This window comes from Triticum urartu, chromosome 2 (genome assembly GCF_003073215.2).
Source record: "Triticum urartu cultivar G1812 chromosome 2, Tu2.1, whole genome shotgun sequence".
NCBI classification, from domain to species: domain Eukaryota; kingdom Viridiplantae; phylum Streptophyta; class Magnoliopsida; order Poales; family Poaceae; genus Triticum; species Triticum urartu.
In genome coordinates, this window is record NC_053023.1 from 58017152 (window position 1) to 58033833 (window position 16682).

General features: G+C 41.3%; 1 protein-coding gene across 1 annotated transcript; it reads left to right on the forward strand.

The window, feature by feature from the left end:
• The first annotated feature begins 13877 nt into the window (after positions 1 to 13877).
• LOC125541007 lies at positions 13878 to 15561 on the forward strand. The gene is made up of 2 exons (XM_048704512.1): positions 13878 to 13973; positions 14094 to 15561. Exon 2 carries the CDS (start codon positions 14393 to 14395, stop codon positions 15317 to 15319), a length of 927 nt encoding a protein of 308 aa, XP_048560469.1. The 5' UTR covers positions 13878 to 13973; positions 14094 to 14392; the 3' UTR covers positions 15320 to 15561.
• The last annotated feature ends 1121 nt before the right edge of the window (positions 15562 to 16682 follow it).

The following is a 16682-nucleotide window of genomic DNA, read 5'->3' on the forward strand; positions in this document are numbered from 1 at the left end:
ATCTTCTGATTGTTGGACCAAGGAGATGAACCAAATTGTCAAGTTTTTTGTCAGAAGAAACTAAGGAAGGATGCCATGAGAGAACACAACACCCCGTTCACATAATATCTTTGTCGTTTTCATGTTCTGTAACAAAAATATTGTTTAAAGGATGATCAACTGTGGTTGAAAACTGTACATCCTTTGTTGCTCTAGAAAATGGGTGTTAGTCTTTTAACTTACAAAGAAGAATCAGGAAAAAAATCAGAAGTGCCTTCATCCAGGACATAACCCCTGCAGAGTTGAAGTTCTTTTCTTTTCACATGTGAAGGTACCATCAAGCCTGCATGGACTAGCTGAGCACCTTGATGGACACATTAGACCATCTGCAGGTTGTATCATTCACGGATTGGACTTCTATATATGCACAAAGAATAACAACGAGGTCAATATCCATAGTTTTGTTGTTGTTTCTTTATGAATCTTGACCATATACTCTACCAGATGCATTACTTTATTTGCCGGAAACTCTAATTTTGGCCATTGCATGTTAATGATACACCATCTTTAGTAGTCTTTGCAAATCCAAATAAAAAGCAAAGAGGAATTAATCCAGCCCGCATGGAAAGCAAGCAAATGCATATTGTCATATCTTAATATTCAGATCGACTGCCACTACAATAAAAGATTGCGAGCTTTTTACACGTTTTCTTATGCCTTATTAAGGATCTCACGTTCTATGGTTTTAAGGACATGATAATATTTTTGTAATACATGTTTGCCTCCTATAAGGCATAGTTTAAAATTCAAGCCCAGCCAGCACATGAAGAGAAGCGGTGAAGGAGGAGGAAGACAAAAAGAATAGTAGCTTAATGGTAAAAAGAATTTGACAATGCCACATGAGATAGATGAGGATCCATATGATGTTGAATCACTCAATTATGCATGCCCCGTTGCAACGCACGGGCACCTTTACTAGTTGTACTGAAGGCTGCCGCCGTTGTTGGATAAGCTGGCAATGGGGTAGCAGCAACCGTACCTGCGTCGAGCCGTTACGAGGCGCAGCGCAGACGAAAATCCGGTGAGAGGAGCTCCCGCCTCCGCGTGTGGCGGCAGGTGCCATGTGTCGGCTGGCGCATTGCCACTTTGGCGCATCTAGTCCTTTCTGATAATTTGTTCTAAAGGTGATATTTTCAGGCAATTCGACTCGGCAGGAGGTCCTTTTGGACAAAAAATTCCAATGATGGATTAGGAAAAGCGAAGATGTGGTGGAAGCCGACATTCAGTAGAATATTCCGGTTGGTACATGATGTGGGCTGGCAAGGTCGACCATTTTGTGCAAACGACACCACGCCGCTCCATGGGGCTAACACAATTTTCCCCTCTTGTGGAATACTGCCTCATACAGGCCACATACCGCACCATACAACTGTGTGCTTCGATCCGGATGCAAACGAGCGCGTGGAGATAAGGTGAGCATGCAAGGACGGGCATGCCTATGAATTTCCGCTAATCTAAGAGAGTGGCGATAGAGAGGACATGCTCGCCTGCTCCTGAAACGTGTGCTAATGAGACATCGTAGCATCCATGTACGAAATCAATGCGATCATATGGAGAAAAGTATGATACGAGAATGGCCAAAATGACGGAACCATCATGACGCCCTTCTATCTATGCCGTTGGTACGTGATGCAACCCGATGGTTCGTAGAATGTTACAAGTAGCGCCCTTTTTTGTAACTGATATGCAAATGTGACGCCGTACGTCGAATGCCCCTCTCTTTACTCAGCCCTTGAAGGAAAAACATATCCCTTGCGGCACCGCACAAGCTCCACAGCTCATAGCTATGGTGATGGCGGAGGAGGAACACGATGGAATCGAGTTCCTAACAAATCCCCTTGATAGGTATGTTTCATGCATCACTAAAAAGATGGACCTAAAAAACATTACAGGGTTCGTGTTGGGCATTGATACGTTTCCATCGTATCTACTTTTCCAAACACTTTTGCCCTCGTTTTGGACTCTAACTTGCATGATTTGAATGAAACTAACTCGGACTGACACTGTTTTCAACAGAATTACCATGGTGTTATTTATGTGCAGAAACAAAAGTTCTCAGAATGACCTTAAACTTCACGGAACATCTTTTCGGAAATAATAAAAAATCCTTGCAAAAGATGAAGACCAGGGGGCCCACGCCCTAGCCACGAGGGTGGGGGGCGCGCCTGCCCCCCTAGGGCGCGCCCCCTACCTCGTGGAGCCCTGGAGCTCCTCCGACCTCAACTCCAACTCTATATATTTGGTTTCGGGGAGAAAAAAAATCAAGGAGAAGGATTCATCGCGTTTTACGATACGAAGCCGCCGCCAAGCCTTAAAACCTCTCGGGAGGGCTGATCTGGAGTCCGTTCGGGGCTCCGGAGAGGGGAATCCATCGTCATCGTCATCATCAACCTTCCTCCATCACCAATTTCACGATGTTCACCGCCGTGCGTGAGTAATTCCATCGTAGGCTTGCTGGACGGTGATGGGTTGGATGAGATTTATCATGTAATCGAGTTAGTTTTGTTAGGGTTTGATCCCTAGTATCCACTATATTCTGAGATTGATGTTGCTATGACTTTGCTATGCTTAATGATTGTCACTAGGGGCCGAGTGCCATGATTTCAGATCTGAACCTATTATGTTTTCATCAATATATGAGAGTTCTTGATCCTATCTTGCAAGTCTATAGTCACCTATTATGTGTTATGATCCGTTAACCCCGAAGTGACAATAATCGGGATACTTACCGGTGATGACCGTAGTTTGAGAAGTTCATGTATTCACTATGTGTTAATGCTTTGGTCCGGTACTCTATTAAAAGGAGGCCTTAATATCCCTTAGTTTTCGCTAGGACCTCGCTGTCACGGGAGGGTAGGACAAAAGATGCCATGCAAGTTCTTTTCCATAAGTATGTATGACTATATTCGAAATACATGCCTACATTACATTGATGAATTGGAGCTAGTTCTGTGTCACCCTAGGTTATGACGGTTACATGATGAACCGCATCCGGCATAATTCTCCATCACTGATCCATTGCCTACGAGCTTTCCATATATTGTTATTCGCTTATTTATTTTTCCGTTGCTATTGCTATCATCACTACAAAATACCAAAAACATTACTTTTACTATCATTACCTTTTGCTACCGTTATCACTACTATCATACTACTTTGCTACTAAACACTTTGTTGCAGATATTAAGTTTCCAGGTGTGGTTGAATTGACAACTCAGCTGCTAATACTTGAGAATATTCTTTGGCTCCCCTTGTGTCGAATCAATAAATTTGGGTTGAATACTATACCCTCGAAAACTGTTGCGATCCCCTATACTTATGGGTTATCAGGCATGCACCAACTAAACGCCCACCATGTGCTGGCAGGATAAGTGCCCTGGAGAAAGCACTGAGATGTTATGGAAATGAGAAGACTAACACAGTCATTGTCACTGCGGTTGGAAACAACTTTGATTCATTTGATCGGGGAGGCATATGACTTTTACAATCTGTATTCCTGGGAAATTGGGTTTGGAATAAGGTATGGCACGATCATGCTTAATGTTGAGAGAACGAAATGCATGCAGGAGATCGTTTGTGATCGCTCGGTATGCATTGTTTTCAAAATTGCTGTCAATGTAACACCACACCTAGACCTAGTGTATCTTTTGTAAAATGTCAACTAAAACAAACTCACACTATATGTTTTAATGTTTTTTTGCCTAAAAATTTGCAGGGGGTCCCCAAAAGAAGCAACACACGTTCCTGCCGTTGTTCCATGGATAAGTGAAGGGTTGTCGGTGGCCACGAGCAGCTTGTGCGAAGAAGTTTGTCTTGATGTCGTGTCGACGGTTCTTGATCTAAATGGTTTGTCGGACAACCGCAACACGTGAGCGGATTCCAGCTAGTCAATGAGCAAAGACGGCCCATAGTCACAAGGATCGATGCAAAGGTGAGCTTCCACCCGTAGTGATGGTGTCATGTTGCCCATGTCGAGGGGTGTTGTCGATTTGAGATGCGATTAAAAGCGAGTCGATGTGATGATTTATTGTTCTAAAATTTGAATGCAGAGTTCGTGTTGAGCAATGTCGCGATGCGTCGGGAGGTTATGTGCACCGGAGAAGACTTGATGACTCACGGAGAAGAAGAGAGGCAATTTAATTGTTTCTGGAGTTGGGGCTACAATCGACTCGCTAGGTCAAATGTACGACTTGTACAGGTGTAATATTGGGAATTGGATTTGGTATCCGGTACAGCAAGAGAGATTGAATGTTGAGCCCACAAAATGCATGCAAGAGTGTGTAAGTGCGAGCAGAAAGTTTTTCTGAACCGTTGTGTATATTTCCTGACTGTGAAAATGGTTACTTATGTCTGCTCCAGTGGATACCAAAGAAGATAAGAGCAATACTAGATCATGCTGATGCAAGCGCCCTACAATGATACATCTCTCGAGCAGCACGCAAGAGATTTACACTCGGGCAATGTTCGAGAAGTTCAGTAGGAAGCAGGGCAATACAAGATTAAAGAGGTAGAGAAAGGCGTAAAATACATGAAGTGGCACCATCCACATAAGCATGATAAATGGTGCCACATCGTTTATGAGGTGCTCATGGAAGATCAGAGTTTCTCTGCCAATGTGGAAATTTCGAGCATAGCGGGCTATTGTGCTGCATGTTGTGAAGGTACATGATAATTCCCAAGTGCAAGGAATCATCATAGCAATTCCCAAAGGTGGAAGTGATAAGTATGGAGTGTCGAACCCACAAGGAGCTAAAGGTAAGATCAATATTCTCTCAAGCCCTATCTGCCACTGATACGACTCTAGGTACAACGAACGTTTGCTTCCAACTAGAAACGAGAAATAAAACTACGTTGTGGGTATGAAGAGGATAACTTTGCATGATATCAAAGAGCTAAAATATAAAAGTAGGTGTTGTTATCATAAAGTTAGAATATATTACTAAATACTATAAATAGCGAGTGTGGAATAATGATGGGTCAGTGTGCGGAGTTATCCTAGGCAATCGTTAACAAGACCCGTGATCGTCATTGCAATTTCATATGAGGGAGAGGAATAAGCTAACATACTTTCTCTTCTTGGATCATATGCACTTATGATTGGAACTTTAGCAAGCATCCACAACTACTAAAGATCATTAAGGTAAAACCCAACCATAGCATTAAAGCATCAAGTCCCCTTTATCCCATACGCAACAATCCCCTTACTCGGGTTTATGCTTCTGTCACTCAAGCAACCTACTATAAGTGAATCATGAATGTATTGCAACACCCTACAGCGGGAATCCCTCACGCTTGCGCGACATGGAGGGCACAATAGGACAACACCAAAATAAAACATACAACGCATACCAATCTAGATCATCAATCAACCCAAAGACAAAGGATATCTACTCAAAACATCATAGGATGGCAACACGTCATTAGATCATAATATGTGGCATAAAGCACCATGTTCAAGTAGGGATTACAGCAGGGTGCGGGAGAGTGGACCGCGTAAAAGAGATGAGGATGATGATGATGATGATGATGATGATGATGATGATGGTGATGTTGATGAAGACGATCACCGCGACGATGATTCCCCTCCCGATGGCACTCCGGTGCCACCAAGAGAGAGGAGGAGAGGTTCTCCTCCTTGTGCTTCCTCCTCCATGGACTCCCCCTGGATGGGGAGAGGTTCTCCTTCTGGTCCTTGGCCTTCATGGTGATGATGGCCCCTCCGGGATCCTCCTCCATAGCCTCCGGTGATGATGGACCCCTCCAGCAGGGTGCCAGAGAGGGCCTAGATTGATTTCTTGTGGCTACATAGGCTTGCGGTGGCGGAACTTCCTCTATAGGTTAATTTATGGAGGTTTGGGTATTTATAGGAGAGGTTGGCGTCGAGAACAAGTCAGGGGGCCTCACGGGAAGTCCACGAGGCACAGGGGCGCGCCCAGGGGGGTGGGCGCGCCCCCCACCCTCGTGGGGCCCATGGGACTCTCCTCCGGTAGATTTTTGTTCCAGTATTTTTTATATTTTCCAAAAAAATTCTCCGTTGATTTTCATCGCATTTCGAGAACTTTTATTTCTGCACAAAAACAACAGCACGGTAGTTCTGCTGAAAACAGCGTCAGTTCGGGTTAGTTCTAATCAAATCATACCAAAATCATATAAAACTATTGTAAACATGGTATGAATACTTCATAAATTATAGATACGTTTGAGACATATCAGCATCCCCAAGCTTAATTCGTGCTCGTCCTCGAGTAGGTAAATGATAAAACAAATAATTTATAAAGTGTGAATGCTAGCAAGTGCTTAAGTTTGATCAATGATAGTTTCAATCACTTTTTATAGCATCATTATATATCATAACAGTAGCTCAACTCATAAAACTTCTCATGATCAAGTAATAGGCTATTCACATGTTAAAGTATAGATCATAAACTTTCTTGAAAACTAACAAACCGTGCTCTTAGTCATCAAACAATTGCAATTCATCTTATTTTCGGGAAGGGTCTATGTAAGAGCTTTGATTCAGCAAACTCCACATACTCAACTATCATTTAATCTTTCACAATTTCTAACACTCATGTGATATTTATGGGTTCAAAGTTTTAATCGGACACAGAGAAAAATAGGGACTTATAGTTTCGCCTCCCAACCTTTTACCTCAAGGGTAATGTCAACAATAATAATTTATGAAAACCTACATCCAAGTGGATATATATATCCGAATCGCTCCAACACAAGGTGCTTGCCAAAGGAAAAGTGTAAAAAGGAAAGGTGATGACCACCATGACTCTTGTATAAGGGTAAAATCTAAAAGTAAAAGATAGTCCCTTCGTAGAGGGAATAAGAGGTTGACATGCGCTTTTATGGTTGGATGCACAAAATCTTAATGCAAAAGAACGTCACTTTATATTGCCACTTGTGATATGGACCTTTATTATGCAGTCCGTCGCTTTTATTTCTTCCACATCACAAGATCGTATAAAGCTTATTTTCTCCACACTAATAAATCATACATATTTAGAGAGCAATTTTTATTGCATGCACCAATGACAACTTACCTAAAGGATCTTACTCAATCCATAGGTAGGTATGGTGGACTCTCATGGCAAAACTGGTTTAAGGAATGTTTGGAGGCACAAGTACTATCTCTACTTGGTGCAAAGAATTTGACTAGCATGAGAGGGAAAGGCAAGCTCAACATGTTGGATGATCCAAGACAATATAACGTTTCAGATATAGGAAAACATAACCCATTAAGTTGTCTTCCTTGTCCAACATCAACCTTTTAGCATGTCATATTTTAATGAGTGCTCACAATTGCAAAAGATGTCCAAGATAGTATATTTCTATGTGAAATCTCTCTTCCTTCAATATTCTTTCATGAATTTTTCAAGTCACCAATTCTGCGTTTGCTAACTTTCAATAAGTTTACTACCTATACCTATTATGTGTGAAGTCATTCAACCATTTACTCATAGGATATATGTGAAGCGCGTGAGTAAATGACAAACTACTCCAAAAAGATATAAGTGAAGAACACTGAGTAGTCAAATAATTAAATAGCCATGGGAGGATTCTTTTTCATTCAAGATTTCAGATCCACTGGTTTTATTCAAACAGCAAGTAAAATTGAAAATACGCTCCAAGCAAAACACATATCATGTGATGAATAAAAATATAGCTCCGAGTAAGGTATACCGATAGTTTTGAAGACAAAATAGGGGATGCCTTCCGGGGCATCCCCAAGCTTAGGCACTTGAGTCTTCCTTGAATATTACCTTGGTATGCCTTGGGCATCCCCAAGCTTAGGGTCTTTCCACTCCTTATTCTCCTCATATCGATGTCTCACCCAAAACTTGAAAACTTCAATCACACAAAACTTAAGAGAACTTCGTGAGATAGGTTAGTATGATAAAGAATAAACCATTCACTTTGGTACTGTCAAAGACAAGGTTCATAATTGTTCTCACACAATTACTACTGTACCAAATCATTTCTACAATTTATATTGATAAATATAAGCCATAGAAACTAGAAAACAAGCAGACTATGCAATGAAAACAGAATCTATCAGAAACAGAATAGTCTGTAATGATCTGAACAGCAACCATACTTATGCTACTCCAAAAATTCTGAAATAAATTGGTGGACGTGAGGAATTTGTCTATTAATCTTCTGAAAAAATAATCAACTCAATAGCACTCTTCTGTAAAAAATGACAGCTAATCTCGTGAGCGCAAAGTTTCTGTTTTTTACAGCAAGATCACATTAACTTTCGCCCAAGTCTTCCCAAATGTTTTACTTGGCACTTTATTGAAACAAAATCTATAAAACATGATTACTATAGTATCTTAATCATGTAAACACACAAAAAACAGTAAGGGTAAATATTGGGTTGTCTCCCAACTTCAATCACACATACTCAAAAATGCCACCGGACACCACTATTGTGATCTCAAATCTCTTTTCCCATGTTATAATGACATAAATACCTATGAACCAACATGCCAGCTCTCCCTCTATCTCGCTACAATAAAATGTGGGACCCATTTGTTCCCAACAACATTCTTATTTTCCTGTAAAATTATCCGCTTGGTTACTCTTGACAAGTGGGGCCACACTTATCATTGTGCGATGGATAGAATGGACATGTGGGTCTAGGCTTATTTTTGTCATATAACATGGTCAACGGATTTGACGTGAAAATAACAATGTCTAATGGCATTTTTGAGCAAACATCTAAAGGAACGATGGCATTTTTGAGATATCTAATGGCATTTTTGAGCAAGCATCTCATGAATCGATGGTATTTTTGAGTAGTTGTAATTTCTAATGGCAAAACTAAGTAGTGGGACACAACTAGTGGCATAAATGATAAAAACCCTTTCTTTAATGCCTTTTAGCTAGGCATGATGATTTCAATGATGCTCACATAAAAGATAAGAATTGAAACATAAAGAGAGCATCATGAAGAATATGACTAGCACATTTAAACCTAACCCACTTCCTATGCCTATGGATTTTGTGAGCACACAATTTATAGGAACAAGAATCAACTAGCATAGGAAGGAAAAACAAGTATAACTTCAAAACTTTAAGCATATAGAGAGGAAACTTGATATTATTGCAACTCCTACAATCATGTATTCCTCCCTCATAATAATTTTCAGTAGCATCATAAATGAGTTCAATAATATAACCAGCACATAAAGCATTATGTTCATGATCTACAAGCATACAAATTTTACTAGTCTTCTCATAAGCAAAATTCCTCTCATTTGGAATAGTGGGAGCAACCTTCTTCTAAATCCACTTTAGATGATAGTATTATTCATACTCCAAAAGATATAAGTGAAGTTCATGGAGCATCCTACAATTAATATATACTAACCAATATCCGAGCTCAAAATATATAAGTGAAGCACACGAAGCATTCTATAAAACCATACTCAAAAGATTTAAGTGAAGCACAAAGAACAATTCTATAAGATCATACTTAAAAGATATAAGTGAAGCACATGAAGTATTCTATAAATCAATAAAGGGCTATCTCATACTAGCATAGTTCTTAAAGGAAAAACAAAAACACAAAGGACACAAATTATGTGAACAAAACAAAAACCGAGGTATACCAATAATTGTTGAAGAAGAAGGATGGGATGCCAACCGGGGCATCCCCAAGCTTAGATGCTTGAGTATCCTTGAAATATATACTTGGGATGCCTTGGGCATCCTCAAGATTGAGCCCTTGCCTCTCTTTATTCTTCTCACATCGGTAACTCCTCGTTCTTCGAACACTTCATCCACACAAAACTTTAACAAAAACTTTGTGAGATCCGTTAGTATAATAAAGCAAATCACTACCTTTAGGTACTGTTGCAAACTCATTCTAATTTTATATTAGAACTATATCTACTGTATTCCAACTTCACCATGGTTCACACCCCCGATACTACCCATAGATTCATCAAAATAAGCGAACAACTCATAGAAAACAGAATCTGTCAAAAACAGGACAGTCTGTAGTAATCTGGAAGTTTAGTAAACTTCTTTAACTTCAAAAAATTCTAAAAAATATGAAAATTTAAAAAATTTGTACAGAAGTAATTTTCAAAAAGTTTCAAACCCGTTTTACTTTCCAGTAAAAAATGTAAAATCACGCGCTACAGCCAAAGTTTCTGTTTTTATACTGCACAAAGTAAACAAGCAATCTAATCATCCTAAAACCAAGGCTTGGCACATTATTTTTATAATACAATGGATATATACAATGGGATAATTATTTTCAGAGAAGCTTCCATGAAATTTTTTACATTGTTTCCATGAGCATGAACACAAGTGCTCAAGGTCGACCCTCATTTTTTCAATGCATAATCTTTTGATCACTTCTCTTATTGAAAAACTTTTTAGGCATGAGAGGCAAGTAATTTTTTTATTTTCATTCTTTAATTTTTTTTATGTTTCACCCACAACTAAACATAAACAAAAAAGGAAAAACAAAATCTACTTAGTGAAGAAAGCAAACAAGCACACACGAGAATATCAACCCCACGCTATTGCTCCCCGACAACGGCGCCAAAAAAGAGCTTGATAATCCCCAAGTGCAAGGAATCATCGTAGAAATTCTTAAAGGTGGAAGTGATAAGTATGGAATGTCAAACCCACAAGGAGATAAAGGTAAGATCAATATTCTCTCAAACCCTATCTGCCACTGATACGACTCTACGTACACTGAACGTTTGCTTCCAACTAGAAACGAGAAATAAAACTACGTTGTGGGTATGAAGAGGATACCTTTGCAAGATATCGGAGAGCTAAAATATAAAAGTAGATGTTGTTATCATAAAGTTAGAATATATTACTAAATACTATAAATAGCGAGTGTGGAATAATGATGGGTCGGTGTGCAGAATTATCCTAGGCAATCATTAAAAAGACCGGTGGTCGTCATTGCAATTTCATATGAGGGAGAGGCATAAGCTAACATACTTTATCTTCTTGGATCATATGCACTTATGATTGGAACTCTAGCAAGCATCCGCAACTACTAAAGATCATTAAGGTAAAACCCAACCATAGCATTAAAGCATTAAGTCCCCTTTATCCCATACGCAACAATCCCCTTACTCGGGTTTATACTTCTGTCACTCAAGCAACCCACTATAAGTGAATCATGAACGTATTGCAACACCCTACAACGGGAATCCCTCACGCTTGCGCGACATGGAGGGCACAATAGGATAGCACCAAAATAAAACATACAACTCATACCGATCTAAATCATCAATTAACCCAAAGACAAAGGATATCTGCTCAAAACATCATAGGATGGCAACACATCATTGGATCATAATATATGTCATAAAACACCATGTTTAAGTAGGGATTACAGCGGGGTGCGGGAGAGTGGACCGCGTAAAAGAGATGAGGATGGTGATGATGATGGTGATGTTGATGAAGACGATCACCGCGGCGATGATTCCCCTCCCGATGGCACTCTGATGCCACCAAGAGAGAGGAGGAGAGGTTCTCCCTTTTGTGCTTCCTCCTTCATGGCCTCCCCCCTGGATGAGGAGAGGTTCTCCCTCTGGTCCTTGGCCTTCATGGTGATGATGGCCTCTTCGGGATCCTCCTCCATAGCGTCCGGTGATGATGGCCCCCTCCGGCAGGGTGCCAGAGAGGGCCTAGATTGATTTCTCGTGGCTACAAAGGCTTGCGGTGGCGGAACTTCCAATCTAGGTTAATTTATGGAGGTTTGGGTATTTATAGGAGAGGTTGGCGTCGAGAACAAGTCAGGAGGCCCCACGGGAAGTCCATGAGGCACAGGGGCGTGCCCCCCACCCTCGTGGGGCCCACGGGACTCCCCTCCGGTAGATTTTTGTTCCAGTATTTTTTATATTTTCAGAAAAATTCTCCGTTGATTTTCATCACATTCCGAGAATTTTTATTTCTGCACAAAAACAACACCACAGCAGTTCTGCTGAAAACAGCGTAAGTCCGGGTTAGTTCTAATCAAATCATACCAAAATCGTATAAAACTATTTGTAAACATGGCATGGATACTTCATAAATTATAGATACGTTGGAGACGTATCAGCATCCCCAAGCTTCGATGACTGAGCGTTGAAGAGCTCAAAGACGAAAGAGAAAGAGAATATTGGGGAGACAGTTGGGTGTGGTTCAAGCAAGCGAACCCGGTCATGTACCATCTGTAGGAAGAAATGGAGGAAAGCGCATGACCTGCCCCTACCGGGTCGACATGCCAAAGAAGTCGGGGAAAGAGTTGACATGAACAAATTGTGGTGTTGGTTGGTTGGGTACCGGAGGAACACTTGCGGCAATGCTAACATCGTGCTTCACAAGGTGCCACATGCATGAGGCTGATGTAGTTGATATTGCAATTTGAAGATTTGCAAAAAAATAGTATCTGAATAAACAAATTTTCCTGTAACCAGAATGTATTGATTTTTTTCCTCTAAGAGCAAACAATGTCGTAGTGAGGTTCCTGAATAAAACTGTAGGAGTTTGCGTACTGGGAGGAGGAGTAGGAACTAGTTTAGATTTCGAATGTTTGATTCAAAGCTCCTTGGGAGGCAAACCCGACGGTGCCTGTACTACCGCGGTGATTAGCTAAAGTATTGAGTGGGCTGCCCGTATCAGAAGATGCGGCGAGCGACGGAACCTCCACACTGTAGTGATACTAGCTGGGAACTATGGCTTCCAAATTAAAACCAAACAATGAGCAGTTATGTCGGTTCTTGCCACACTTGCTGCACCTACTGAAGCGTACAATGGATAACAGCGATCCAGGGAGGGCTGCACATCGTTGGTTGCATGGACAACTCCGGTGATGGTCGCGGTGTTACCATGCAGAGAGGTGTGATGCAAGTAAGGTGCCGGCTATTGGCATTGAATCGGATCTGCCGATCGTAGACTACATGCAGCAGTCGTCTGATTCACACCGTTTTCTGATGGGTGGTGCGGCTAGATAAGTGACCGGTAGGAGCTACTGTGGCGGCCCACACGTCTTGTGAATTATGGTGTGCACCGTGCCGGGATGGTGCAGGTCTGAAACGTCTCTCTCGCGTCAAGTTGGGTGAGGGAGTACAAGATGGATGTGGCCGCCAGCATCCAAACGACGTCACGGTACCATTGTCTAACCCGTTACATTATTAAAAACGGCTATGTCCCACAAAAGTTTGTTGTGTCAGATTTGCATGGCGTCCGACGGTGAATGATATCGTGACCAGGCGAGGACGAGGGCACCTATGAGTTTTCCTTAGATTAGCCACTTCTTCTATATGTATTTATTTTGACCGACATTTTTGTTATGGTTGGTTTTATTTATTTTGAAAATGTTCAAGAATTTTAAACTATTCATGAATAAGTAAATATTTTTTGTGAGATTTAAGATGTTAATAATTTTTTTGTGTGTACTAAACAATTGCCGCGAACTTTTAAAACATAATCTAGGATTTTAAAAAAATCATTAAATATGAAAAATGTTTTCCAAATTTTAAAATTATGAATATATTTTTAAAGACCTGAGAATTAAAAAAGCTTACAAATTCGAATAAGTATGTATGTATTTATAAAATCAAAAATAGAGAAGAACAGAAAAAGTAAAAAGGATTAAAATAAATGAAATGGACAATGAATATAAAATACACAAAATAAAAAGCCTAGCAGAAACCCAGAAAATAGGGGGGAGTGGGGTGGGCATGGGCCGGCTCCCGCAATAAGCAGGAAACTGGGAAACAAAGGGCCAACTGGCCCAGCAACGGAGCGGTGGGAGCGTTAGGTCAAAGTCATGGGGCATCTCTCCCTCCTTCATCCCCTTCTCTCTCTCTCTCTCTCTCTCTCTCTCTCTGGCCGACTCCAACATCCCGGTTTGTCCGCTTCCTGCTGAAGGATCCCTGCCTGCTCCCTCCCTTGGCCAGGTATGACCCTGATTTCCGATTCTATTTCTCTACATATGTGGATTCTTCACTCGATCTCACTTGGAGAAGACGCCGATATCAACAATTAACTAGTCCATGCTCTTCTTTTTTATTTTTCAGTTCATTCAAATAGAAGAAAGGAAAAATAAGCCAGATTTCTGTCTATTAGATCGAGGCAGAGAGAGATTTGAAGCGGAACCATGAATCGCCGTTTCGTCAATCTGCTGGTCAATAGGTTGTGCGCCCCTCGACCCGCTTAGAGGCTGCACCGCATCGACCCCGCAACCTTGTTTTACCCTACCGGATCGCCACAGCCAGCAGATCCAGCTGCCATAAACGACAGCGCTCCAGCTCCTGGGAGGTTGCCTGCGCCCACCATATCCTTCGACTGGCCCTGCAAGCCGCACCAATCCGGCTGGATGGATTTCATGGCCTTCAAGAACAACATCATTGCCGTCGACCACGAGGGCCGCACGCTCCTCTACGACACCGCCTCCAGGGCAGTCCGGGCCTTGAACCCGATGCAACCCCCTCTGCGGTCATACAACATATTCGTCACAGTAGGCGACAGCCTGTATGTCATGGCGAGCGAGGCTGGCTTGGGATCCCGGCTTATATGGTTCCATGCTCTCATCTACGGCCAGCCGCCCGATTTCATAGGTCAGCAGGACTGGTACTGGCGTCCTCTCGACCTGCCTTGCTTTGATTATGAGGGTGCTCATTACAAGTCGGATCTGCCTCACTCTGATTACGACTCGGATGCTGATGAGGACTGGAATGCTGATTACACGGATTCTGCAGATGATACAAACACCAATGAGTCACCACACCCCTGTGCGATCTGTGCCTACACGGTGGTTGGTAATTCACAGATCTGGGTATCCACACTGGGCGCTGGCACGTACTCCTTTGACATCGTGAGTGGCACGTGGAGCAAGGTCGGCATGTGGGTGCTGCCGTTCAGAGGCCGTGCTGTTTACGTCCCCGAGCACAACCTCTGGTTTGGCTTCTCAGATAAAGACGATCAGCTCTGTGCGGTTGACCTTGCTCTGACGCAGCCGGTGCTCCAGAAGGTGTTAGAAGACCCACCTCTGCCCGAGGCGTGTTCCCCGATGGCTTCCCATCTTCTTCATTTGGGCTCTGGCAAGTTGTGCGTGCAAAGGCTGTTCCAGAAGACACAGCAGGGGAGCCTTCTTCAGTCAGTTCCCAGTGATGAGAAAGATGAAGGTTTTGCCGTGCTCGCTGGTGTGGAAGTTCGGCGCGATGATGGCATTGGAGACCTTCAGATGATCAAGCACAAGTCCATGCATTATGGTTTTGATGAAAATGGCGTCAAGCTGCTGTGATATTGCAAGCGAGTATAGAGCAAGGACTTCTTTTGAAAAAACTTTTAGGCCAGTTTTTGTTTGTATATTCTGCTATCTGTGGAAATTTAAATTGGCTGATTTGTTGAATTACTGTGGGACTAGAATCGGACTAGAATCAAGTTATGTCTGTTGTACGTTAGAGATTTCCTGCAATCCTCTTATGCAGAGTCTTAAGTAACTAGAAGGATATATGTGCGCTTTGCTGCGCCGGTAAAGAGTAATGAAGAGACAAACATGTCTTATTGATGCAAGTTATCTTCATTTCTTAGATGAGTGGCAAAGTACAAGTTTTCATTCCATTCAAATCTAGTTTCGGATACATCAAAATATGAAGCAAAAAATGTGCATTGTTAATTGCCAAAGACACTGAACATTTTACAACATTGAGTATCATCAAGAGAGCTCTTAACATTCATGCATCTTCACTCGTGTGACTTTTTTTCTGCAAAGCTTAATCACAAACAATAAAGTTAATCAATAGTGGGCAACATGCAATATCTTTGCAATCTTGACAGATAGTGATAAAAGGTTGTTCAATATTCTCTGGCTTTTCGAGAGTATAGTATAGCTCTAGGCATAAAGTTCGCTTCCTGTCACACAAGCATACAGAAGGAAAATTTAATTAATTTTATTTTTTAATATCCTATAGTTAAGCATATCAAGCTAATTGCAGGACACAATTTGTAAGGAAGAGATCCTGCCAAAAGTGTATCTTGACCAATCATATAACACATGATAACTCATGTAAGCATACAATTCAATTCTAACTGGATACGTAGATTGAAATTCAATTCATTAATTGTGGCAATTTTGAACAATATAATAAAACTGATTGGAGATGCTTACTCTACTATTGGACTTGGGGACTTCTATTGATGCGGTGCTGTTTAAGGCCAGCTAATAAATAGAGACATAGATTCTGAAAAATAAACATTACAGAGTAAAATTGTAGACATTAGCACCAAAGTATGTTAGGCTTAAATCAAGATTTATTTAAATGTAGACATCAACAATACTTAGATCGGGTTGAAGCTCTTGAAACTGGCCGAGAATCTCACAAAAGATGCTGCCAACATAGAAGGGTTTTAGCAATGTTTCTGCAAGATATGCAGATTTATTTGAAGTGTGTCGGTGAGACTACAAACAACCAATCCTGATACAACTGTAGCGGAACAAAAATAGTTCTTATAAATTTATAATACATGTCAGCTCTCCAATACAATCATGTTTGTCTGCTTGGGGAAAGACAGTCGGTGCAATCTCACCGAATGACGATGGTCATTGGGCCCTAAGATCAAATATTTATATTCTGAAGGATGCGTAACTTAATTAGGAGTATAAA

Bases quoted from the DNA above. Each gene is read 5' to 3' on its own strand.
- LOC125541007 (XM_048704512.1), top strand. From the start codon at position 14,393: ATGGATTTCATGGCCTTCAAGAACAACATCATTGCCGTCGACCACGAG.